Consider the following 26,650-nt stretch of genomic DNA (forward strand, 5'->3'; position numbering starts at 1 on the left):
TCAAATTGCTACATTGTTTTTTAAAAAATCTCTCATTCATGTCTTGAGATTTGTTGAAAAGCTTTTAATTTATTCTTTTCTCTTTGTATGCTCTCTAGAGCAGTCTGAGATAGTCAGCCTATACAGGTAGGGACAAAAAATCTTCAGGGAAATCACTCAGCATTTGTCTGGTACCTATCCTAATCTAAAACCCAGTTTTAGATAGCATGTTACCTGGGATGTGAGGTCAGTGCCACACCTCAGTGATGTTTCAGCTGCCCTAATGGGTTAACACTGAGTCCATTTCCTTCCTCAGCACGCCCACCACATTTCCTTGAAGTTTCACCTTGAGCCATGTGATGGCTGATTTTGTGTCACCTGGGTTAGGCTAAGGTACCCAGATATTTGGGTAGCAGTGTAGATACTGTTGTGAAGGCATTTTTAAAGATGAGATTTAACATTTAAATCAGTAGATTTTGAGTAAAGCTGATTACCCTCCATACCCTCCATAATGTGGTGACCTTCCAATCTGTTGGAGGACTTCAGAGGAAAACACTGAGGTTCACTGAGGAAGAGGGTATTCTGTCTCTAGATTGCTGTTGGACTTGGGCTTGCAGCATCAGCTCTTCCTTGCATCTCCAACCTGCCCTGCAGATTTTGAACTTACCAGTCCTCTCGATCACATAAGCCAATTCCTTAAAATAAGTCTCTCTCTCTATACATCCTATTGGTTCTATTTCTCTGGAGAACCCTGACTATTACATTTCCTAGGGAAGGCACTGCCCAGGGAAATCCACTCGCCTCCATGCCAACAGAGTTTAGATGAAAATTGAATATCCATACTTCATCTCTGAGTTTTTGAGAGCATTTAGTCTGTATCACACACGCTTATATTACACATACAACTCTGTCATAAACACTGCTGAACCAATTTCCAATTTCCAATACTTCTGAATAAGCTCAGTGGAATTAAGACACTTTTCCTTACAATGTATGCCCATAACCGGCAGTTTTAAGAATTTGGTAAAGAGGACCAAAGATAATCCATATATTCTGGCTCATTCTATGTAAAAGAACATGTTGATTAGATTTTAAAAGATTTGGAACAAAAAAATAATACATATTATTGAAGAGGGATGCTGTAAATGTAGGGAGAAATCTAAGTTTTTCTAATTTCTACCCTCCCTTTCTAAATCATGATCTTCAACCGAACACTTGAACCATATTTATTTAGTTGGATGGAAAATATAGGGAATTATCTAATATCTGTCATGGAAATATAGAATAAATTGCTCTCAGAGCTACGATTTTCTTTGAGTCGTTAACTCTAAAAAAATCTTATATGCAAATGGTAGAATTATATTCCTCACTTGATGGCACATGGTCCTCATTGGTCAATACAAGATCTTCTCCATGTTTATTATTTATTCCTTTTTATGCACATTCCCCAAATTCCAGTTTCTTTCCTTTCACTGAAGGCAACCCTTCTCATGTATTTTGTATATATGTTTTTGTTATATGTATTCTTGAAAAATGTGTATTGTTTGGTGCGTATTTATTTTTATTCAAAGTGAGTTACTTTGTGCTTGTAGCTCATTCCTTTGTTTTTTTCTGCTCCAGTCCTCCGTTTCCATTCCATGTTACTGCTGTGCACTCACAGCATTTTTCCTATGGTCTCTCTGGTAGGCATGAAGTTTGCCCCTATCTCTCTGCCACCAAGAACAACATCCTACAGGTCTCCTCAGGGAGACAGTTCTGAGGGGGGTGTATTTTCAGGAGCAGAATTGTTGGATCCTAGAATGTTTTTCACTTGATTACGTAGTGCAGAATTTTCCCCTGAATGGCTACACCAGTTTACATTTCCACTGGCAGGGCGGGAGACTTCCCTCATGCCTATTTCCTCACCAACATTTGGCATTATCAAAGTCTCATGTTTTCCAGTCTAATAGGTATAAAGTAGTGGATACATCTGTTTTATTGTGATTTTTGTTGAGTTTGATTATCTCTTCAAATGCTCATCAGCTTCTTTGTTTCCTCTTCTGTAAAGTCCATGTTTATGTCTTTTGTGCATTTTTCTCTAGGGTTGATGCCTTTTTGTTACCGTTGCAGTTCACTGTATTTTCTAGATATTATCCCTAATTGGTTTCAGACAATGCAAATATCCTCTCCTATCCTGCAATTTGTTTATAAGAATTGTCTATGGTGTCTGCTAAAAAAAAAAATCTTTAATTTTGATGTAATGAAGTAACAAAATATTTGCCATTATGGTTTCGCAGATTTTATATAAAGAAATCCTTCCCTATCTAGTCCCAAAAATCATTTTTATATTTTATTCTGTTATGTTTAAAGCTACACATTTCTCTTTTGTGGCTTCAACTCACCTGCTATTGTATGTGGGTATGTGGCGTTAGGTCAGGATCCAGCTTTATTTTTCTTTGTATAGTGACCCGTTTTTTCTCTTTCTACATACACCTATTAAATAACCCACAATTTCCCCCATTAATTTATGGCGCCAACTTTATTGTATATTAGGTTCCTGCATAAATATGTTTGTCTCTCAGCTCTCTCTCTCTATACCTCATTTTGGAATTTTGTTCCCCTGTCAATTTATATATTTTTTACTTATTTTAGTTATTTATTTGAAATATTTTTTTAAGACTTTATTTATTCATCTGAGAGAGACAAGGAGAGCACAAACAGGGGGAGAGGCAGAGGGAGAGGGAGAGGCAGACACCCTGCTGAGCTAGGAGCCCAACATGGGGCTCGATCCCAGGACCTGGAGACCATGACCTGAGCTGAAGACAGAGGCTTAATCATCTGAGCCACCCAGGTGCCCCAATTTATATATTTAAAAAAAATTAGACTCACAGTATGTCTTTTTTTTATAATTAGAGTTCCATTGAATGTCTTCATGTTTAAGACAAGTATCCCCCTTAATGTTTAAGACAAGTATGTTTACTTAAAGGTTTGCTTAGCTATTTGAGGACCATTATTATGTCATATATATTTTAGAGTAAACTTATAAATTTCCTCAAAAAGGTTAAACGGAGTTTTATTTATTTATTTATTTATTTATTTATTTATTTATTTATTAAGCAGAGTTTTGATTGAGATTATACTCAATTTAAAGTTAAGGTTGGGGGCAATTGATATCTTTATAAGGTTGTGGTTCCATCCAAGAAGGCAAAATGACTCTCCATTATTTCAAATCATATTCAATGACTTCTTTTAGAGCTTTACATTTTTTATAAATCCTTTTTTTTTACAGAGAGTGTGGGTGTGTGCCAGGGAGAGGGGCAGAGGGAAAGGGAGAGAGAGAATCCCAAGCAGGCTCCACGCCTAGGGTGGAGCCCTACACAGGGCTTGATCTCATGACCCTGAGACTGTGACCTGAGCCAAAATCAAGAGTGGGGTGCTTAACCGACTGAGCCACCCAGGTGCCCTGCCCCTCTATGAATTCTTAATTAAGCTAGTCAGTAGATACTTCATGTCTTTTTGGCTAGTGTGATTTCTAACTTTTATTGTATCTCTTTTTTTTTTAAAGAGTCTAATCCTCAACGCATATTCTTTTTTTAAAGATTTATTTATTTATTTATTTATTTATTTATTTATTTATTTACTTGAGAGAGAGAGAGAGAGAGAGAACATGAGCAGGGGGGAGGAGCAGAGGGAGAAGCAGCCTCCCTGCTGAGCAGGGACCCTGATGTAGGACTCCATTCCAGGATTCCAGGATCATGACCTGAGCCAAAGGCAGATGCTTACTGACTGAGCCACACAGGCACCCCTTTATTGTATCTCTTATTGGTTATTCTGGTGTAGGGAAGTGTTAGTAATTTTTGTAAAGGCTAAAAGCCTTGATACATTCTTTTGTTATCTTAATAGTTTGCTGCTTCTGTTGCTTTTTTTCTTTATTTCTGAGATGATCATATGATCTGCAAATTTATCTGTTTTGCTCACATCCCTTTCTCTCCTTATGCACTGGTCTGAACTCTAGTGCTATGTTTTACTAGTAATAATAGTCTTGGGCACCTAAATTTTTTCCATTATGTATGCTGCTTGTTATAGATTTTTTTGGAATATGACCTTTACCAAGATAAGAAAGTTTTATATGATTCTGGGTTCCTTAACGGGTTTTTAAAAAATCATAAATGGATATTTAATTTTATAAATTAAACTTTATAAATTATTAATTGAGAAAAGCAGATGAGTTTTCCTCTTTAGTCTATAATTATGGTGAATTATAGTAATATATTTTATTATATTGGAAGCATCCTTGCATTTAAGGATTTCTCATTTCATCTCGATGTATTATTATTTTTTCCCTAGTTTTTATTTTTAAAGATTTTATTTATTTGAGAGAGAGCATGAGAGGCAGGAGGGTCAAATGGAGAAGCAGACTCCCCGCCGAGCAGGGAGCCCGATGCGGGACTTGATCCCGGGACTCCAGGATCATGACCTGAGCTGAAGGCAGTCGCCTAACCAACTGAACAACCAAGGTGCCTTCTAGTTTTTATTTTAATTCCAGTTAGTTAACATACAGTGTAATATTAGTTTCAGGTGTACAATATAGTGATTCAACACTTCCACACAACACCTGGTGCTCATCACAAGTGCACTCCTTAATCCCCATTCCCTATTCCACCCATCTCCCCCGCCCACCTCCCCTCTGGTAATCATCAGTTTGTTCTCTATAGTGTGTATTATTATTTTTAATACTGTTGAATTCAGTTCATAGATAATTATTTATTTTTTCCATATATGTTCAAAATGAGATGGGCCTATTGTTTTCTTTCCTTGAATTTTCCATACCTCAATTTGAAATCAAGATCATGCTAGCCTGACAAAGTTAGCTGAACAGTTTTAATGTTTTTTCTATTTTCTGGGAAAAAAACACATAAAATAGGAGTTGTATGTTCCTTGAATATTTGGTGTAACTCACCTGTGAAACCATGTGGGCCTTTAAAAATTTATTTTTATCAGATGCCATTAGCAACTGTTTTCATTTCTTCAATGTTTACCAGTATACTCAAAATTTATTTCTTCTGCGAATTGCATTAGATTAAGTTTTTCTAGGAGTTTACCTATCTCATCAAAATTTTTCAAATTTATTAGCATATATGTGTTCATTACCCCCTTTATTATGTTTCTTTAAAGATTTTATTTATTTATTTGAGAGAGAGAATGAGATAGAGAGCATGAGAGGGCGGAGGGTCAGAGGGAGAAGCAGATTCCCTGCTGAGCAGGGAGCCTGATGCGGGACTCGATCCCGGGACTCCAGGATCATGACCTGAGCCGAAGGCAGTCGCTTAACCAACTGAACCACCCAGGCGCCACCCCCCCCTTTATTATGTTTTATGTCTCTGTTATATCTGTACCTATTCCCCCCTTTTCATTCCATATTTTGTTTCTTCATTTTTTCCTCCCCTTTATTCATGATCAGTCTTGTTCTAAATCTGAATATCTTACAAATATTTTTTTAAGAAGCAGCTAGCTTTTGGTTTTGTGAGTTTTTACTACATAGTTTTTGTTCTCTATTAAATTGCTTTCTGTTCTTTATTATTTCCTTCCTTCTTATTACTTTAAGCTTGCTCACTTGCTTTTTCAAAATTTTGGAGAATTTTTAGGTCATTTATGTTTAACTTTTCTTGTTCTAATAAATGTATTTGAAGGTATAAAATTATCTTTTTTAAAGATTTTATTTATTTATTTGAGAGAGAAAGAATGAGACAGAGAGAGAGAGAGAGAGAGAGAGAGAGAGAGAGAGAAAGAGAGCATGAGGGGGGAGGGGCAGAGGGAGAATCAGACTCCCCGCTGAGCAGGGAGCCCGATACGGGACTCAGTCCCTGAACCCCAAGATCATGACCTGAGCCGAAGGCAGACGCTTAACCAACTGAGCCACCCAGGTGTCCCTTTATAAAATTCTTTCTGAGTATTGCTTTAACTGTATCTCAGAAAATTTGATATGCAACATTTTTACCACTTAGCTCTAAATGTGTTATTTCCTTTATGACTGCCTTGTAAATCCAGGTTATTTATCAATATTTTCTTAGTTTGCAAACTGTCTGAATTTTAGGTATCCTTTTGTTATCAAGTTCTAATTTTATTATAATATTGCTACAAAATGTAGCTTTTTTCAAAGATACTGATACTTTGAAATCTATTGTAGTTTTCTTTATGGCCTGATGCATATTGTGTTTTAGCAAATCCTCTGTGTGACTTGAAAATTGATACATACATAGAGAGGAGTTTTGTTGGATGGTTTTTTTTTTTTTTAAAGATTTATTTATTTACTTGGTGAGGAGAGGCCGAGGCAGAGGTAGAGAGAGAATCCTCAGCAGACTCCCTGCTGAGTATGGAGTCCCATGCGGGGCTCAGTCTAACAACCTGAGATCCTGACCTGAGCCCAAATCAAGAGTTGGATGCTTAACTGACTGAGCCACCCAGCAGCCCCTGGCTTTTCTTTTCAATGAATCTTTTTCTTTTTTCAATTGAAGTATAGTGGACACACAATTAGTTGCAGGTGTACAACATAGTGATCCCTCAAGTTTATATGTTATGCTATGCTCACTGCAAGTGTAGCTCCCATCTGTCACCGTACAACACTATTACAATGCCATTGACTATATTCCCTATGCTGTACCTTTTTAAATGAATCTTTTGATTTATTTTTAAAAGATTTTATTTATTTATTTGCCAGAGAGAGAGAGAGAGAGAGAGCGCACAGAAGCAGGCTCCCCGCTGAGCATGGAGTCCACTGCGGGACCCCAATGCGGGACTCCATCCCAGGGCCCTGGGATCATGACTTGAGCCGAAGGCAGACGCTTAACTGACTGAGCCACCCAGGAGCCCCTAAATGAATCTTTTGAACCTCACACCTAATTTCCTTTCCTTCTTCGTTTTCACTACCTTGTAGCTCAGAGCCAGTTCTTTTTTACCCATCTGTAGCTGGGTGATAAAAATATGTCCCATTAAACTGGCTCTCTGGGGGAAAAAAAAACCCAAAAACATTCTGACATGTAACATTCCTGGTTTCTGTAGAATAAATACTTCCATCAAGACCAATGTGAAGCTACCCATGGTCAACAACTGTCTTTCAAAATTCCTGAATATTTTACAATTTGCTCCTTTTGGCCAGTATAAGACAGCTCCCGTACTCCTTTTTTTTTTTTTTTTTTAAAGATATTCATTTGTATTTTAGTTTGACCCCTGGGCTTTACTTATTTCTTAGCTTTATTTTCTCTTTGTCCCAGTTTCTCCTTCTCCTTTTGTTAAAGGAGTTTGCCTTTAAATCATGTCTGCCTCTGTGAGCAGCTATTAGCGCTTTTTGGAATGAGGGACACAAGGACACAATTCTTTGGTCAATAAAGAAAAAGATAGTTTTTGGGCGCCTGGGTGGCTCAGTTGTTAAGCGTCTGCCTTCGGCTCAGGTCATGACCCCAGGGTCCTGGGATCGAGCCCCGCATCCATCGGGCTCCCTGCTCAGCGGGAAGCCTGCTTCTCCCTCTCCCACTCCCCCTGCTTGTGTTCCCTCTCTCGCTGTGTCTCTCTCTGTCAAATAAATAAACAAAATCTTAAAAAAAAAAAAGAAAAAATAGTTTTCTAATTTTAAAGGCTTAAGTCTTAGTTCGGCTCTCAAAGTCTGTGCTGGACTGTTTTGGGTGTGCCTCATGTATGTGTAGCTCAGGGGTCACTGGGTACTCGTGAGAGTTCCAACCTAGAATTAAGGAATCCCCTTCTCCAGTTCCCTCATGTGGGAAACCCCCTCCACTTTCCTGCCCGCAGGGGCCCCTTTTCTCTGGTTCCTCCATTCCTTTGGCCAGAACTGACTATGGTGTTTCTCTTGGCAATTTAGGGCACTACAGCTTTGCACCTTAAGCCTGACTTCTCAGGGCAAAGCTGGGAGATGAAAGAGAGAGAAAAAATTGAAAATCACCCAGAGGGAGCATTTCCTCTCCAAGCTCTGGCTCTTCTCATGGCCCACATGCTTTTGTCTATTTTCCAGAGTCCTTCAGCACTTGCTTTTTGTATGCTTTCCAGAGTTTTTCTAGTTGTGATCAGCGGGAGAGATTGGCTCTTAAACTATTATTTTATTTTTTAAAAAAAGATTTTATTTATTTATTTGACAGAGAGAGAGAGCACAAGTAGGCAGAACGGTAGACAGAGGGAGAGGGAGAAGTGGGCTCCCCGCTGGGCAGAGACCCCAATGCGGGACTTGATCTCAGGACGCTGAGATCATGACCTGAGCCGAAGGCAGGCGCTTAACAGACCGAGCCACCCAGAAGCCCCCTTAAACTATTATTTTAAACTTCAAGATAAATTAAATATCATGGCTAGAAAAAACTCAAGTTTCTATGATTTTAGACTCTGCTCCTACCCCCACCCCACAAAAAATATACCCGCTCCCAAGGGCATAGCACTGTTTTAGGGTACTTTGAATTTTTATGTTAAATCTGAGCTCCAGAAAGAAAAGCAGACCAAAGCTTCCTGGGGAGCTCATTATGATTTCTGTTAAATATACCTCTTAACTGCTTATTTACGAGCAAAATGGCATTGACTGTTCATACTGTAAACCACCTTAGAAGTCAACACCTTCGTTTGACAGAAGAGGAAATAAGGGCTCACAGAAGGGGAATAATTTGTTCTGTCACTCGGGAAGTGCATGGCAAAAACTGGGCCAGAACTTAGCCTGTTTAACAACAGTTACTCAGGCATCTGCTAATAACTTCCTAAGTGTCAACTGCTGTGCTGGGCTATTATCGCAGATTTCAAGGGTGACATGATATACAAAGCTTGAGGGAATGGAAAATTTTATGTTTTATGAGGGAGAAGGGCGTATAGTAAAACAAACAAACAACAAATCCCAGTTTTCAGCTTTTGAATTCACTATGACTTTGGTTAAGGGACTTATTTTTTCTAAGCCTTCATCTGTCAGTAAATAGACCTAGTAGTTTAATCTTATAAAGGCTTTTTGTTTGGGTTATAAGAGATAAAGCTTATAAGCATTTAGCTAATGACTTGCTCAATGTTTTGGTTGTTGTTATTATTCTTTGAAACTCACAAATCCCCCAATTTTATACACTTATCATGTATTGATCTCCAATGTGAATGAACACCTTATGGAAAGGGTATCTAACACCTGGGAGGGAAGAGGCCCCCTCACCTAAGCTTCATTTCCCTGAGCTCCCATTTTCCATTGACCATTCCAGGTTCTGGTGTGAGAGAGTTTATTACAAAATGACGAAGGGAGGTCTGAGGAAGATTCACTCGTCATAGAATTTCGGCAGCTCATTACCCAAGATTACTTGATGGTCCACACCAGCAGCTGTAATAGTGACCAGGTAGATGACGCCGCCGCTAGAGCCATCCCGGTTCATGGCCAGAGCGATAGCTGTAGAGAGTTTCAGGGTGGAGAGGGGGAGAGAGAATGTCTTAGCTTCAGGAATCTTCACATTCCTCTCCCGTTCACATGCTTACCACCCCTCTCAGACCTCAAAACCCGTCTCCTAGGGACACATATCAAGGGGTGTGCAGGTAAATCAACTTAAAAAAAAATAAGCCTTTATATGTAACATCTCCTGGTACCCATGGTCTCAAAACTCCCACCAGGATTGATTTCAAGTTGTAAATAGCTAGATAAGCAGCTCATGAGTTCTTGGATATTTAACAATTGGCTCTCATGAGCTGGCCCAAGCCAGCTCCAGCACACCCCTGATTCTTATAGTAACTGTATATTTTGATTTGGGGTACTCAAAACAGTCCTGGTTTCTGCCCTGGGTTCTGGAATCCCATCTAGTTTAGCATTGTCCTGCTCCCTTTCCCTCTCAAAAGTGTTCCAGTTTGGACATTAAATTAAACGGTTACCCATGTACTCCTCACTGTGTTCCTCACACTCTCCTTCCTTCCCAGGTTTAAAAACCCTCCCCGGGTACCCTACCACTTGGTTAGTTACCATCTGTGGTGAAGCTCCTGCACTCCTCAGGGGACATGCCCGGCTTATATGCTGCATCCACATAGCCGTAGATATAGGTGCTGCCAGAGCCACCGATGGCGAAGGGCTGCCGAGTCAGCATTCCTTCCAGGGTTCCATACACCTAGAGGGGGCTCCTCAGGTGAGACTATGGAAGCATCAGTCCTTTCCTCGCCACTGAGACAGGCAGGGTGTCTCCGTGTCCTGCAGTGAAGCCCCCCATCTCCTACTCCCATTGGTTGCGATTATACTCTGCTTTCAGAGGCGGTGTCCTGGGAGCCCATTGCTAGAAGGATATAACCTTTATCTCCCCCTATAGGGTGGTGGGGAACACCAAGGGACGGGGTACATAGGAAGACATGCACCTGGCCCCCGGCACGTCGGTCCCAGCCGGCTACTATGAGATGCGCAGACAGGTCCTCCCGATACTTATAACTGATATTCCTCACCACGTTCGCAGCAGCCAGAACAAGCGGAGGTTCTTCCAGTTCCAACCTAAAGGAAGTGTTAGTAATAGGGGTCAGTATAATTTCCTGAAGTTCCACTCACCTGTGCCGTTACCATCATCCCTGCCAAGTGACACGTGACACCTGAAACCTGTGGTTGCAAGAGTTCAAACTCCAGCTCCTCTCCCACATGGACAGGGGGACTAATCTCACACCACCCACCAGTAAGAAGATTCAACGTTCCCTTCCTTTACTCTGTCCCACCCACCCATCCCCCAATTATACAACGCTTAGCTGCAAGGGCCGTGCCCATGTGGGTAAAAGCAGATAAGCTTTACTCCTGCACCAATGACCTTGGTTTCTCACCCGGTAACTTCCTGATATATGGTGAGCCACATCATCGTCTTTCTCGCTATTTAGAGCGGGACCGTGATTTACAATGTTCAGGCCATTTTCACATATATCATTTGATTCTCAAAATAACCGTCGGGTGAGATAGGGTAGGTACTATTAATTATCTCCACTTTACAGAGGCGGAAGCCACATTGGAGATTCAAGTGCCAGTTCAAAGCTAATAAAAACAGGAGCACAAACAAGAAGTTTTCATTTTTCACTGCAGCATTCCTGGAATGGGACACTGTCTCGGGGTTGGCTGGTGGGGACAACTCTGGTGAATGTGGACTTGAGGACCCCAAAGCTTCATACCCGTGGAGCTCCAGTTGGTAGGCGGCCATGTCAACCATGGCTTGGGCATCAGCAGCTGAACCAGAGAGAGCACAGTAGATGTGCTGGTGTAGTGGGGATAGCTTGTCAAACACCCGGTTTACCACCGCCTCTCTGCCGGGAAGGAGTCAGCAGTCATCAACATTAGCAATGCCAGAATTTTTGAGGTTAATCATCCAGTGTTTCTCAAATTTATTTGACAAGAGAATAGCCCCGGAGTCCATGAAATTTAATACTTGGATTAAAACAGGAAGAAAAAAAATCACCTCAAATAAATGAAACACTGCAAGTAATTATCAAAATTAGACATTTTCAGGCTTAGACTTTATAATAAGACAAAAAATAGTAAATGAAGAATCATGTCCTTAAGCAATTTTTCTTTGCTACACCCATCTTGAGGATGTGCTCTATGGGACATAAAGTCAGTAATATTGACCTAACCCCATATACTCATTTTGCATATGGGGAAACTGGCCAGGATGGAGGAGACAAAATTAGTTCAACGTGTGCTGGATGAGAAACCAGAATATCTGCTTGGCAGGACCATCTTTTTGTTCTTTTCTTTTCTTTTTAAGATTTTATTTGTTTATTAAAGAGAGAGAGCGAGAGAGAGAGCACAAGCAGGGGGAGCGGCAGGCAGAGAGAGAAGCAGGCTCCCCGCTGAGCAGGGAGCCCAACATGGGGCTCCATCCCAGTACCCTGGGATCATGACCTGAACCAAAGGCTTAACCCACTGAGCCACCCAGGCACCCCTGAACCATCTTTTCTATCTCTAAATATAGTTGGAAGGAGGGCCCCTGAAATCTTTGGGTCCTACTTCCTTCTCATACCCTATTCTTTTATACCCGTCCCTGCAGGGACAGGCCACATAAGCATTCAGGCCCCAGATTCTCCTCCACTAATTCAGGGACCCAAGCACTTGCCCAGTATCTCATCAGAGGGGCCTTTCTGGAAGGTTAACTCAATTTCTGCAAAACTCCACTTTACCAGTATCTTCATGAATGGGTAAGAAAAATCTGTATTTGGGGCCATTGGCTTCCTTCCAGAAGTATTCACCTTGTCCGGTACTTACCCTGCAGACACCCGGGAATCAGAACCCACCACAACACCTCCGTCAAACTCCACTGCCATGATGGTTGTCTGCGGAGACACAGAGGATGGAATGTCAGAGCAGGATGAACTTTGATTCTCTCATGTTACAGATGAGGAAACATTCCTGGAGAGGGGAGGTGACTGGCTCAAGATCATATAGCAATTTAGGCCAGAGCGGATGTCCCCTCCATCCCTCCACTTTCTCCATCTCCTCTCCCAGCTGCAGGGGAATGTCACAGCCTGGTCCTGGCACAACACGGAAAGAATCCTATCCCTGGGCCCCAACCTTCCTAAATCGAATCCTTCCCACTATAAAGAGAGAGAGGGGGATGAGGTTCGCAGAGGCAGACATTTGGTTCATGGGGGTGCTTCCAAGCACTGGCGGGCGAGGCAGCCCCACAGCGAATGACCTTCACCACATGTGCTCGTGGTGCGTGCAGATGTGGTACAGACCCAACACAAAGCAGGTTAGTGTGACCTTGGGAAACAAGCTCAAGTCTTTTTTTGGCCCCTAATTCTCCACCTCACACCCCATAACCAGTTTATTAAACAGCAGAAACATCAAGGAGTGTGGTGGTTAGGCGGGTCACACATTAAGTAAGGAGGGAAGCAGCCAGGAACACACGAGATGGTTTAAAATAAAGGTTTCATTTAAGGATTTCTTTTTTTTTTCTTTTTTTAAAGTGGGCTCCATGGTCAGCGTGCAGCTCAATGTGGGACTTGAACACAGGACCCTGAGATCAAGACCTGAGCTGAGATCAAGGGTCAGTCACTTAACCGATTGAGCCACCCAGGTGCCCCTCATTTAAAGAATTCTGATCAAGAGGTCAATAGGTATCTCAGTAGCCAGGGGAAGAGATCTGTACCAAGAGAGGATTTGCCTGGGGAGTTTGAGCTCACTTTTTCAGGTCAAGAGAAGAAATCAAGGAAAAGAACTAAAGAAGGTGAAAGGGATAAAGCTACATGTTTTCTACTCCTGTTGAGTTGGAAAGAGCCTTAAAGATCCTTGGTTCAAATGAGGAAAACTGAGTCATGGAGGAGGTGATTGACTTGTCAAGGTCACCCAGAATTAACAGACTGGTCCCAGACTGGGACTAAAACCCAGGCCTAACTCCCATCTCTTGCTGTGACTTCTGCTTCCTATTTCCCACTGCTCATCTGGCAGTGAGGGGGGAATGTTCTACCTTGCAAATGGTTTTAGTGCATCGTCATCACTCCGTAGGTAAGTCCAGACCCCAGGGCCATTGCCCTGAGTGTGCTTTCTGACATACTGATCTACCATGAATTGAGGCCCATTGAGAAAGGGCAGCCCCATCCTAGAGGTTATTCCTCTAAAACAAAGCTGCCCCCAAGCCAAGAGTGGTGGCAGTAGCTTGGGAGCAGAAGCCAGCCAGCCTTGGCCTGCGGACAGCCTCAGTTGCCCAGTTGGGCAAGCGGGTGGGAGTGGGCGGGAAGGACACAGGGAAAGGAACGTGGCAGCCCCTGGGCCAGGTGGGAGCCTTCTTGGATCAGGCTGGGGAAGGACACCACCGTCTCACAAGGAACCCCTGTTATCAGGGCTAGGGCTATGAGTTACCCCGCAGTCTGTGTGATGAGCTGTCCCTTCTCAATCAGTGCCCATATTCTCCTCGCCCGAGTGCTGTCCTACTTCACCGAGGGCACCATTTCATCACCAATCTGCACCTTCTCCGACGCCTTCCCTTGATTTAACCAGCCCCTCTCCCCAGTCCAGAGTTGAAAGCGAAAGCGCTTTAGAGGCGCTTCCCCTTGACGCTTCCAGCTAAGAGCCACGGCACCCCCTTCTCCACCCGCCTCGCGGGCCCAGTCCCTTGGCGGACTCCTACGTGACCCCCTTCAGAATAGAGATGCCCGTTCTTCATCGCAGGGAATCTCTGCAAGCACTGGCTGCTACAAAGCTGCCTCCTCACTCTTTCAGTCCCCGCATTCACTCCTCGGAGTTGCCGCGTCCCCCTGTCTCTCCACCTTCTCCAGCTCTCTGCTAAACCTCTAGCCCGCACTCCTTACCCCAGTGTGGACTTCCCCGATCCGCAGCATCTCGGCGCCGCGCCGCTTGCCGCCTGGGTCTCTGGTTTCCGTCCGACCTGGGACCTCGGGCCGCGCGTGCCTCCCGCCCCGCGCCTTCACCACGCCCGCTAGGGGGCGCCTGGGTCCCCTCTGTGAGGCTTCGCACCCGGCGCTAACCTAATTGGCATAGATCTGCCGGGAGACAGGTGACGAAAGAGGCTGGGGTAAGACAGTTCGGAGGCTGGGGTAAAAACGTCCCGACAAGTGGAATTCGCGAGACGAAGCAAAGAAAGGAAGGACGACGAGTGTTTGTGATGGAGAAGGTGCAGCCGCAAGGCTGCTCCCCAAGAACCTCACATCTGATTTCCGCGCCTTCTCCCAAAATAGCCTGGGCGGGCCACATTCTGCAGCGGGGCGGATCTACAGAGCCGGCTGCCGCTTTCGTTTTCTCTTTCCGCGAAACCGCCCGCTTCTAGTAGCGCGGCCAGAACCAGCCGGTCCCGGGACTTTCCGGGATCCCCGCCTCCGCCCGCCCTGCCCCCCTCTCCCGGCCGCGAGTCATAGCGCCCTGTCCGGTACAGTCTCGGACAGCACCCGGAGCCTGCGGCCCGGCGCCGACAGCGGGGAGTCCCAGGCCGGGGCGCGACCTCCGGCAGCACCCACGCGCCCATGGGCAGCTCAGGGTCCCCCAGCCCCTGCGGCTGCCTCTGCTCGTCCCGAGCTTCCCTGGCGTGGCTGGGGGTACCGCTGCTGCTTCTCGCCGACTGGGTGCTGCTCCGGGAGGCGCTCCCCAGAATATGCTCCGTGCTGGTCCCCACCGAGCAGCCCCTGCTCCGGGTCTGTGTGGTGGGCCTGAGCCGCTGGGCTGTGCTGTGGCTGGGGGCCCGTGGTGTTCTCCGGACAACGGTGGGCTCCGGCAGGGAAAGCGCAGGAGTCCGGGGATGGCTGGCCGCTCTGCAGCCATTGGCGGCGGCGCTGGGCTTGGCCCTGCCGGGACTGGCCTTGTTCCGAGAGCTGCGCTCGTGGGGAGTTCCCAGGGATTCTGACAGCTCCAGGCTCCTGCACTGGGGAAGTCGCCTGGACGCTTTCGCCCTCAGTTACTTGGCAGCACTGCCCGCAGCCGCCATGTGGCATAAGCTCAGCGGACTTTGGGGGCCAGAAAGTCACAGGGGTTCAGGAGACGCGGTGCGCCGTCTTCTAGGCTGTCTGGGTTCCGAGATACGACGCCTCCGGCTCCTGCTGGTCCTGTTGGTTCTCTCCAGTCTTGGTAAGAGGGACGCAGGGGCAGAGGGACGGACACTGGGGGCCCGGGCAAGGATCATAGTAATAATGGTCAGTGAGATCGGTTAGTGTGGGGTCTGGGAAATGTGGATCAGGAGAAGGCGACCGAGCTCTGGTCGTGAGAAGACTTAGTCCGGTGTCAAGGAAAGAGCCCTGGACTGGGTGGGAAGTCAGGAGTCCTGGACTCCAATGCTGCTTCAGGCGTTGCTTCACTACCCACCTTGGGCAAGTCTTTTCTTCTGGGCAGCACAGCCTATGACCCCTGGTCTTCCTGTGTAAACCTCTGAAGGTCTGGTGGGGCGCAGGGTTGTGAGTTCCGGGGTTCAGGTGCAGGGCTGGGTCCTCAGTGTCCTCTTTCTGCCGGGGCCCTCCAGGATACCCCTGACCGGTTCGAGAAAGAGTGGGATGGCGGAAGGGGGCAGTCTGCTTGGAACTGCTCTGCTTGGACTTGATATTTGTGACTGACCCCTCCCTCCTCTTGGTCTCCAGGGGAAATGGCCATTCCCTTCTTCACCGGCCACCTCACTGACTGGATTCTACAAGACGGGACAGCCTCTGCCTTCACACGGAACATAACGCTCATGTCCATTCTCACCACAGCCAGGTCTGGGGGCTGAAGATGGAAGGCTGAGAATGGGGGACCCTGAAAAAGAGGGATCTGGAAGTTGGGGCTGCTGTCCAAAGTGCACTTGTTTGGGACCTTCTCTCCGTCCCCCGAACACACCCCGATCCTTCTCCCCCATCTCTCTCTAGTGCCGTGCTGGAGTTCGTGGCTGATGGGATCTATAACAGCACCATGGGCCGTGTGCACAGCCACTTTCAGGGAGAAGTATTTCGGGCTGTCCTGCGCCAGGAAACGGAGTTTTTCCAACAGAACCAAACGGGTGTGTCATGAAACTCTTTCATTACACATCTGTATACTCTTTATTTTCCCCATATATCCTCTTTTACTTATAACCTTGATCTTTCTCTCTCTTTCTCACATAGACATTGTCGTTTCTTATTCTTGATATACCTCGAGTATTGTATTCTTTACCTTCAGAAAAACCTAGTTTTTCCATCTAAATTTCCATAAATTTATCCCTATGTGTATATTTAGATAGAAACTGTAGAATTTCAAACCTGGACATTTTGAGATCACAGAGTCCAACTGCCTAGTTTGCAGAGAAGGAAGCTGAGGCCTGGACCCTAAAATGCTGAAACTGGCATGGTCACATATGGATAGGGGTGAGCTTGGGGTTGATCCCCAGCCCAGTACTCGGTAGAGTTTTCTGGACTGCTTTCTAGCAGCACTCTCTGTTTTTCTCCAGCTCTGTTATATGACCAGCTTAAGCTCTTCTTGCCTCTGTTGTGCAGCATGGGGTATACATGCTCTTTACGGGACAGAAATGTGTCAGAGAAATGGAAATTCACATGGGCATCAATTTCTTTATGGTTGAAATGAAAGTCTTTCGCCAGGTTTTTACTCTCTAACACTCATTCTGCCTGCACCGAGATCCCTAAACTCCCCTACCCCCTTACCTTGTTTTCCTCAGCCTTCTCAGAACACCATGTTGCTGACCCCTTCCCCTGGCTCCTCCCCCTGGCTCATCGCTAGTCCCTCCCGCCGCTCTGAGCCTCTCGTTCATCCACTCTCTTCTCCCCAAACCCTGGCAGGAGCCATCACTTCTCGGGTGACAGAGGACACATCCACCCTGAGTGAGTCTCTGAGTGAGAAGCTGAGCCTACTGTTGTGGTACCTGGTGCGGGGGCTGTGTCTCTTGGGGCTCATGCTCTGGGGGTCACTGTCACTCACCATGGTCACGCTGGTCGCCCTGCCTCTGCTTTTCCTTCTGCCTAAGAAGCTGGGAAAATGGTACCAGGTATGTCCAGGGAGTTGCCTCACCCCACACAGACCTTCATTTCCCAGATTGGGTGGAATTAATTCCTCTCAGGTTTCTTTCTTGGCACCCTCACTGATACCCCACCTTCCCTGTAGCCCATGTTCCCAGATTGTTCAGTGTTGAGCTCCATACTCTCTGCGTCTTCTCTTCCAACTTTTGCCCACAATCTGTATGTATGAACATGATCACCAGTCTTAAGATTATGATCCCCTGTGACCCTTCTGAATAATTTCCTCTGCTCTGTAGCCCTTTAGTATCCAGAAAGAACAATTGTGCCCCTTTCTCTTTCCTTCATTATTCTGCCTCCTCTCATCTTTAATCTCCAACTAGGTGACTCAGGTACTAGTGTCCCTGATGGTTTGCCAACCCTCTGTGACGTCTCTTGTCCATGTCTCCAAAGGTGCTGGCAGCCCAGGTGCAGAAGTCTCTGGCAGAGTCCAGCCAGGTGGCCATCGAGGTGCTGTCAGCTATGCCCACAGTCCGGAGCTTTGCCAGTGAGGAGGCTGAGGCCCAGAAGTTTAGCCAAAAGCTGCAGGATATGAGTACCCTCCATCAGAAGGAGGCTCTGGCCTATGCAGTCAACCTCTGGACCATCAGTGTGAGCAACCTGGACATGAATGCCTAGTCCCTTGTCCCCGAGATGCCTCGACTCCATTCCCTTTTCCATGGCCCTACTCCATATGCACAGTGAACAGTGTGTTGGTTCGGTGTTCTCATCCTAGCAACCTGGGGCTCAATTACCCTACTCAGCTTTCCTAACTGCCTCCCTCTTTTTAGACCTGCCGGATGGCTTCCTGTCATCATGGTGCACAGAATCCATCCAGCCCCCCTTTTAGGGAGGTGCCATGTCTTTCAGTCGCAGGCCCTTCCTTTGCCTCTCAGGCCGCCCTGAGGCATAAAGTCCTGCACCCGGCCTGCGTCATGTGGGACTATGTGGATGTGCTAGTGAGAGCCGTGGGAACAGAAGAAGCCAAGGATGAGGGGCATCTGTTCCGTCACTGAAAGGGAACCAGAGCAGCATTCAGGAATTCCCGGCTCAGTGCTGCCATTTACTAGCTCTGTGATCATGGGCTAATAACTTACTTTCTCGAAACTGTTTCCTCATTTTATTTTTATTTTTTAGTTTTTTAAAAAGATTTATTTATTTGAGAGAGAGAGAGAGAGAGCATGAGCAGGGGGCGGGGCAGAGGGATAAAGAGAGGGGAAGCAGACTCCCCGCTGAGTGGGGAGCCCAACAACTTGGGGTTCAATCTCAGGACTCTGAGATCATGACCTGCATGGAAACCAAGAGTTGGATGCTCAACTGACTGAGCCACCCAGGCGCCCCTGTTTCCTCATTTAAAAAAGTGGGGATGGGGCGCCTGGGTGGCTCAGTTGGTTAAAAAAGTGGGGATGGTATAACCTTGTTTATAGGGTTCTTGCTATGAATATTAGATGACATATTCATTTAAAGCCTTTTGTGAAGAGTGCTCTGCAAATAAGTGCTCTGCACACAAAGCGATAACGGTGATGGGGAGGACAGTGATGACTTCTGTGGCATAGCTGAGCAAGACTCCATGGAGCCTCCATGGTGCATGATCCCCTTCCCCCTGTGGAGCCTCCTGCTGTTACCTGGCGGAAAGGGACTTTATATCTTCATAATGCTAATGAATTTAGTTCTTTGCACCCCCCTCTAGATTTTTCAACCACAATCCCTTTTCTCCGTGGTCTCTCCACAGATCTCAGGGATGCTGCTGAAGGTGGGAATCTTATACATTGGTGGGCATCTGGTGACAAGTGGGGCTGTAAGCAGCGGGAGCCTTGTCACATTTATTCTCTACCAGATGCAGTTCACCTCAGCTGTAGAGGTGAGAGCCTTCCATTTCCACTCCCCAGTGCTTTTCCTTCTTAGGTCCCATCACCGTCTGTGTCACCTTCCATTCTTTACCCTTCTCATATCACATCGCCCTGGCAAGCAGATTTGTTCTCTCCCTTCTCAATACTCATACCTCCCCTCCAGGCACTGCTCTCCACCTACCCCAGTGTACAGAAGGCTGTGGGCTCCTCAGAGAAAATATTTGAATACCTGGACCGGATTCCTCGCTGTCCTGCCAGTGGTGTGTTGACTTCCTTAAACTTGGAGGGCCTTGTCCAGTTTCAAGATGTCTCCTTCGCCTACCCAAACCGTCCAGATGTCCCAGTGCTGCAGGTACAACCTACCAATCTTTGGTTTTCACCAGCCTGACTCTCATCTCTACCATCCTAAACTTCCTTCCTGCCGTCAGCCTGTACACGAGGTACAGATAGATCCTTCCTAACCCCTCAAAGGCAAAGATGAGCACCATCTACGCCACACAACTGCCCCAAACTCAAGAACCTGTTTGGATTTGTAAGGGGAATGGAAGAAGAGGCTCTCAGGGAGAAGGGTCTCACATCCTAAGGAACTGCTGAAGCAAAATCCGTCTCTACTATCTTTTCCTTTTCTTTCCATTTGTCATTTAGAATATGATTTTTTTTTCTGTTTTCTCATGATATTTGATATCAAGTGTGTGACATAGTGGTGCTTGGTCTTTGTCCTGATCTTTGCCTCGCCTTCCATCTCTGCTCCTTGGAGAGCTATCTATCATCCTTGAGGAACAGAAATCTATGCCTGTGGGAGGATAGGAGTTGCTGTATTTTCCCGTTTTCCCCCCTTTCTTCCCTGGGGTAAGACATCCTACTATGTAATAAGACAATGACAGCCTCAAGGTTAGAGGCCTTAGGCTCTCTCTCTCTCTCTCTCTCTCTTTTGTAAGATTTTATTTATTTATTTTGACAGAGAGAGACACAGCGAGAGAGGGAACACAAGCAGGGGGAGTGGGAGAGGGAGAAGCAGGCTTCCCGCTGAGCAGGGAGCCCGATGCGGGACTCGATCCCAGGACCCTGGGGTCACGACCTGAGGCGAAGGCAGATGCTTAAGGACTGAGCCACCCAGGTGCCCCTGTCTCTTATTTTTTTTGATTCTCTGGCCTCCAGGGGCTGACGTTCACCCTACGTCCCGGTGAGGTGACGGCTCTGGTGGGGCCCAATGGGTCTGGGAAGAGCACAGTGGCTGCCTTGCTGCAGAATCTGTACCAGCCCACGGGGGGCAGGCTGCTGCTGGATGGGAAGCCCCTTCCCCACTATGAACACCGCTACCTGCACACACAGGTGAGCAAGAAGATGGGGGGGGCGGGGGACATCACTGAACGTTCTAACCGAGCACTCTGAAAGGAGGACCAGGGAATGATAGACCTTGGGTGGAGATGGGGTGTAGTCAGGAGAGAGAGTGTGTAATTTTGTGATATGCTTTCAGCAGAGATTTGGAGTCATCCGTCTCTAGATAACCACACTCCTGTGCTCCTTGTTCTCTGACTCTTCATCATATTTTGTCCTAGGTGGCTGCAGTGAGACAAGAGCCGCAGCTATTTGGAAGGAGTTTTCAAGAAAATATTGCCTACGGCCTGGTCCCGAAGCCAACTGTGGAGGAAATCATAGCTGCTGCAGTGGTGTCTGGAGCCCATAGTTTCATCTCTGAACTCCCTGAGGGCTATGACACAGGTGCTCTTTCAGCTCATACCCTCACCCGGACATCTTTACCGAAACCTTTATTCTGTAGTTCTTTCCAACCCGCTGACATCAGTTTGAACTTGTAGGGTCTTGTTCCTATGGCTTTTTCATGCTCACATCCTCAGAACTCGGTCACCTTTCCAGAACCTTCCCTATCCAGCTGCATCCATCAGTCCTTGGTGTGTATATGTGTGAGTGTGCGCCCATGTGCACACACAGGCAAGCACGTGGAGGCACATGTGGTTATCCAGCCCTCACCTTGGCTCTTGTCTCCGCAGAGGTAGGCGAGGCGGGGAGCCAGCTATCGGGGGGTCAGCGACAGGCAGTGGCCTTGGCTCGAGCATTGATCCGGAAACCACGTGTACTCATCCTGGATGATGCTACCAGTGCCCTTGATGCAGACAGCCAGTTACGGGTGAGAGGGACATTCTTTTAGTGACTATATCCCCTCCAGTCTTCCTTCCTTCCCTCATCCTGTGTTATTTATACTAACATAATTATCCAGACCTGTCCTTGCAAATCTCAGTTCCCAATAGCTGCTCCCCAAGATGCTTAGAACCAATTCAGAGACACTCTCTATAGACTCCGAATCTCTGAAGCCAAACATAAGAAGGCCATCCTAATAATATTAATATCTATTGAGCTTTTACTCCTTTACTATGTGCCAGACCTGCGACTAGGCCCTCTCCATGTATTATTTCACTCCTTTATTCATCGTGAATGCCTGTGAGCTGGGCATTGTTATCCTCATCCTACAGATGATAAAAAGGGGGCCAAGAGAGGCTTGAACCACCTGCTCAATGTCACTGAGCTGTTGAGTAGCAGAGCATAGACCCAAAGTCAAGCCCACCTGACTTGAATGTTCATGCTTTTTACCACTAAGTTGTATTTCTTCAAAACAGAATATAAAAATCCCAGTTTATAGGTAGAAAGGAGAGTCTATTCGATACCCTTCACTCTTTTCTTATGGGTTTCACCTTAGGGCCCTTACTTTTTTCCACTGTTGCCACCTCATGTAAATAGTCCTTAACGAATCAAAGGCTGGACAGACAAGCACTCAGAACGAGAATCTGCGACTCCTTGGGCTTGTTGGCAGAGGTGGCAGTGATCTGGTGAAAGCTTTCCGGGCTCTGGAAACACAGATGTCTCCCTGGGCTCTTGACAGAGTCTGCGTCTTTTCTCAGGTGGAGCAGCTCCTGTACAAAAGCCCTGAGCGGTGCTCTCGGTCTGTGCTTCTCATCACCCATTGTCTCAGCTCGTTGGAGCAGGCTGACCAAATCCTCTTTCTGGAAGGAGGCACCATCTGTGAAGCAGGAACCCACCAGCAGCTCATGGAGAGGAGGGGGCACTTCTGGGCCATGATGCAGGCTCCTGGCGGGTCAGGAGCTCCAGAATGAAAGACTTCTGAGACCTGCATATGCCGTCTCCCTCCCTTCTTTTCTCCTCTCTAGTGGAGAGTTTGGGAACAAATGGCTTACCAGAGCTGCACAGGAGGCAGCTGCTTTTAGGAGGAGCGACATCCTAGAACATAACTCACTAGCTGATGCCTGAAATTCCGCCATGAGTGTTGCCCCCTCTCCAAACTCCTCTTGATAATGCAGATTTCTTGGAAGAAAACAGGGTTTAGAACTTCTTCCTGTAACTGGGTTCAGAGCCAGGATTTTGGTGTGGAACCCTGGAAATGAGAACTTTAGAATATACAGAAAAGGGGAGATCAGCTGCTTTCCAATATGACTAAAGTCATATGCCGGCCCATAAGCACCCTCTGGATTCTTGATATTTATAATAAAATTGGTGTTTTGTACTGTGGTTTCTCGTGTTTTCAGCGCACCGAATGGCTCACCAACTTTTGCAGTGAATTTTTCAGGCGTCTGCTGTCTCCCTCCTTCAGCAGCCTCAATGCTTCACAGTCCTAAGTGGGCCATATCCTCCCTTAAGTTGTCTGTTTCCTATGGTTGCCTCCTCCACTCTCCCACGCCCCTCCGTCGGCCCCCGAGGATGAGCCAGAGTGGGATACAGCACCCTCCAAGCACTAGCACCTGCAGTTCGGAGCCCTGGCCTTTCTGAGGGGGAAAATGGAGGTCGAGCGTAGCTAGCGGAAGAGGGAGTGCAAGCGCGCCGACCGTGAAACTGACTTTACCGCCTTCCCCGCCCTGGTCCCTTCCCGAAGAGCTCGCCTGGCTCAGAGATGACACCTGCCGGGGTAACTTCAGGGTAGTGGGCGGGGTTGTCTAGTAAATCTCTTCCATTCTGGGAGGGCCTTGGTGTGTGACGTCAACGGTTGCCGGGCAGTTTGGGCCAACAGAGGTTGCAAGGAGAGGCGGAGTTTAGAGGCGTTCTCCGCTGTGCTTAGTGGAGCAACAGTCTTGCAAGGAGGTGCGGGTAGAAAGGGCGCTTCTTCTGGGTGGCTATAGGTTAGGGAGACCGTTGAACCAGGAGAGGCCCTGAGGGACTAAGTCGAAAGATTCAGAGACTGCGCTCTCTCCTTGGTGCCTCCTTCCCCCACACACTGTGGGTATATTCTGTCGCCGGTTGCCCCAGAACCTGTCCTCAAGCCTCACTGCCCCCACGTACTCCTCTTCCTCCCACTTTTATAAAAGGATGCTCCTATGAACACCCCAAGCCCCGGAGGTGAAACTACTCCCAGCTTCTTGCTGACTTGCAGCTTTCCGGTTGAGTCTAAGCCTTTAGACGATACAACCCCAAACCCACTTCGTAACTGTTCCAGAAGATACCCGACGGCGTGTTGGTGTCTCTCACTGGAATTTCTGCACGAAGGGGGCTTTCGAAGCCGCTCCCTCTCTTTCTCCTTTTCTTCTGACAGTCTGTCGTCACCCATTGTTTCCCCAACTAACGTAAGGGCGGAGGAGAGAAACTTGTTCCCAAAATGATATTCCTGGTCTCCAGTCGCCCACTGGCCTCTTCTCGGAAAGGGCAGGGGGATGTAGAAAAAATTCTGGTTCCCTCCCCTTAAGGCTGCAGGCTTTCGCTTTCGCTTCCTCCTCCGACGATTTCTGGGTCCTAGGCGACAATGGCGCTGCTGGAGGTGTGCGGAGCCCCCCGAGGGCAGCGGAAGGATTGCGCGTTCCCGGCCCTGGGAAGCCAGCTTCGCTCGGACCCTGGACACTACAGCTTCTCTCTGCGATCTCCGGAGCTCGCCTTCCCCCGGGGAATGCAGGTCGGGGCTGTAAAGAGAATCCGGCCTGGAGGGGAGGCGGGGAGGAGGGCGCAGAGGAAGGGAGGGTCGCCCTCTGGGTCCTCTGGGTCGGGAGGCCGGGAAACCCAGAGGGGGCCATCCTTCAGCGAAGGAGAGCCACGTCCAGGGCCCGGTGCCAGGGAAGAGGCCACGTGGGAATCGGGGGCTGACCGCCTGAGGGTTAGAAAGTACAGATTAGGGCAAAGAGTTAAGAGGTGTGGTGGAGGGAGACAAGAGAACTTTCCTGCCAGTTCTCCCTCACACAGGAATCACGAATCACGCACGAATCACGAATCATGAAGCCTTTCTCCTGGGGCTCTCACGTGCCTTGGAAAACTGGGGAACTTTGTTAGCCTCCTCTCAGCCACTCTGTTGTGTGTCTTGGCTCAATCACTTCGTCTAGGTCTGGGGCATCGCTTGGGGATATTATTAATAAAACGTGTGGAGAGTGTTAAATGACCCATGAATGGAAAAAAAAAAACACCCATTAAAGTCGCCCTTAAAATGTTTACTTATGGTTAGCATTTATTTCCTCTCATATCTATTCTGCTGGAAGATGGAAAAGGTTGGCATCATGTGCTTCTTCTTTTCCCTCTCCCAAGTCATATCCTGGTAGAGATTGGTTATTAACTGTTCCAGTTTTTAATGGCTGGAGAATTTCTGCCCGTCTCCTCACTCCCAGTCTCTCGTGAAACCTTTCCTGGAGCCTTGTGTTTCAGAAGGTTTCAGTGTCCCTTTCTCTGCCTTTTCTCTCTCATTAGCCCACTGAATTCTTCCAGTCCCTTGGTGGGAATGGAGAAAGGAAGCTTCGGATTGAGATGAACCATGGCACTACCACTTTGGCCTTCAAATTCCAGCAAGGAGTGATTGTGGCAGTGGATTCTCGGGCTACCGCTGGAAATTATATTAGTGAGTGTGTGTGTGTGTGTGTGTGCGCGCGCGCGCCAGCAGGCCGAATCTGGGAAGCTGGGCCCCTCTCTCAGTAGGAGCCCCACATCTGCATCAAAGCAGAAGCAGATATTGATTTCAGACACACTGGGAGAGCTGTGGGGTCAATCCAACTCTCTCAAAGCTCCGTCTTCTTCCAGGCACCTCAAGGGTTAACAAGGTGATTGAGATTAACCCTTACCTGCTCGGCACCATGTCTGGCTGTGCTGCAGACTGTCAGTACTGGGAGCGTCTCCTGGCCAAGGAGTGCAGGTAGGCCAGGCCTCCTATCTCCCTCCTAAGCCCTGTGGTCAGTCGTGGATCCTGGAACCTCCAGATCACTGTTCCTCCTCCTTTCCCCCTGGGCCAATGTAGCATCTTGGTGCTAATGCAGTATTTCACAAAACAGCCTTTTGGTGATTAGACAACCTTCTCCCAAATCTCAGCCTGTGCTCTTGCCAATAAGCCAGGTAAGTTGTCAGTTATTTAGCACTGACGTCATCAACGCTGGTGGGATGGTGTCATTTGCTAGGATTTCTTATATGATTTGGATACTGTAAATTCCAAATCTTTCCCTGATCCTTAGATCCTACAAAAGCATTCTTCTCAAATGCTTATCTCTTTAATTATTTCCTGCACATCGAGTGGGCTGCTCCGAGAGCTAGCCTTCTCCTGCCACCTCTGAGTCCGCTGCCCCACCACCCTGTTGTACCCAGGCTGTACTATCTGAGGAACGGGGAGCGAATCTCAGTGTCAGCAGCCTCCAAACTGCTCTCCAACATGGTGTTCCAGTATCGAGGCATGAACCTGTCCATGGGCAGTATGATCTGTGGCTGGGATAAGAAGGTGGGTGCTCTCCATTCTCCCTATTCCCCCACGACGGATAGGACACCGGGTTCCTCATCGTACACTCCCACGCCCTCCCCTGTAAGATGCGTGGCACATAGAACACTGGGTTATAGAACCGTTCCAGCATTATCCATGGACTATTATTTCTGGGTCTAGATGTGGACCATTATTTCGTAAGCTTGTTCCTTTGGATAAAATAGCTGATTCCCACGTTTTCCCCCTAAAGGTCTATGATTGTTACTAAAATGTTGTCTTGGTTCAAATGTTCCCGCGTAATTCTTATTCTTCTACCCACTTTTTATGGCTCACACTTGAACCTGTATGTTACTGAAAACTCCCTCTGGGAAACTTCTTGCTTCCTATAGGGTCCTGGACTCTACTATGTGAATGAAAATGGGACTCGGCTCTCAGGAAATATGTTCTCCACTGGCAGTGGGAATACCTATGCCTATGGGGTCATGGATAGCGGCTATCGGCCTGATCTTAGCCCTGAAGAGGCCTATGAACTGGGCCGCAGGGCTATTGTTTATGCCACCCACCGAGACAGCTATTCTGGAGGTGTTGTCAACAGTAAGAGACCAATGCTACCGCACCCCTGGGTGGGGAAGGGGCATCCGAGATTGGGAGAGTTACAGGAGACAAAGTGGTAGGGAGGAGGTTTTCCTTCTTTTCTTTCTTTCTTTCTTTCTTTCTTTCTTTCTTTCTTTCTTTCTTT

General features: G+C 47.0%; 3 protein-coding genes across 3 annotated transcripts in view; 2 read left to right on the plus strand and 1 right to left on the minus strand.

The window, feature by feature from the left end:
* Positions 1-9,186: 9,186 nt before the first annotated feature.
* Positions 9,187-14,400, minus strand: PSMB9 (proteasome 20S subunit beta 9). Its single transcript, XM_025862351.2, has 6 exons — positions 14,233-14,400; positions 12,188-12,255; positions 11,098-11,229; positions 10,312-10,441; positions 9,929-10,070; positions 9,187-9,367 (listed from the first exon to the last, which is right to left on the minus strand). Exons 1-6 carry the CDS (start codon positions 14,260-14,262, stop codon positions 9,240-9,242), a joined length of 630 nt encoding a protein of 209 aa, XP_025718136.1. The 5' UTR covers positions 14,263-14,400; the 3' UTR covers positions 9,187-9,239.
* A 369-nt stretch (positions 14,401-14,769) lies between these two features.
* TAP1 (transporter 1, ATP binding cassette subfamily B member) lies at positions 14,770-22,767 on the plus strand. The gene is made up of 11 exons (XM_025862347.2): positions 14,770-15,499; positions 16,003-16,117; positions 16,267-16,397; positions 17,170-17,375; positions 17,797-17,994; positions 19,115-19,243; positions 19,396-19,584; positions 20,391-20,564; positions 20,792-20,954; positions 21,242-21,378; positions 22,148-22,767. The coding sequence occupies exons 1-11, from the start codon at positions 14,902-14,904 to the stop codon at positions 22,358-22,360; spliced, it is 2,253 nt and encodes a 750-aa protein (XP_025718132.2). The 5' UTR covers positions 14,770-14,901; the 3' UTR covers positions 22,361-22,767.
* A 1,179-nt stretch (positions 22,768-23,946) lies between these two features.
* Positions 23,947-26,650, plus strand: part of PSMB8 (proteasome 20S subunit beta 8) — a 3,602-nt gene continuing 898 nt past the window's right edge. The window contains exons 1-5 of the mRNA XM_025862350.2: positions 23,947-24,141; positions 24,921-25,068; positions 25,248-25,359; positions 25,803-25,932; positions 26,301-26,505. Of these exons, the coding sequence (XP_025718135.1) occupies positions 23,995-24,141; positions 24,921-25,068; positions 25,248-25,359; positions 25,803-25,932; positions 26,301-26,505 (742 nt within the window). The 5' untranslated portion in view covers positions 23,947-23,994. The remainder of the gene's footprint in view (positions 24,142-24,920; positions 25,069-25,247; positions 25,360-25,802; positions 25,933-26,300; positions 26,506-26,650) is intronic.

The sequence above is a fragment of the Callorhinus ursinus genome, unplaced genomic scaffold (assembly GCF_003265705.2).
Source record: "Callorhinus ursinus isolate GAN/ISIS: 27379988/994484 unplaced genomic scaffold, GSC_fseal_2.0 scaffold59, whole genome shotgun sequence".
NCBI lineage: Eukaryota > Metazoa > Chordata > Mammalia > Carnivora > Otariidae > Callorhinus > Callorhinus ursinus.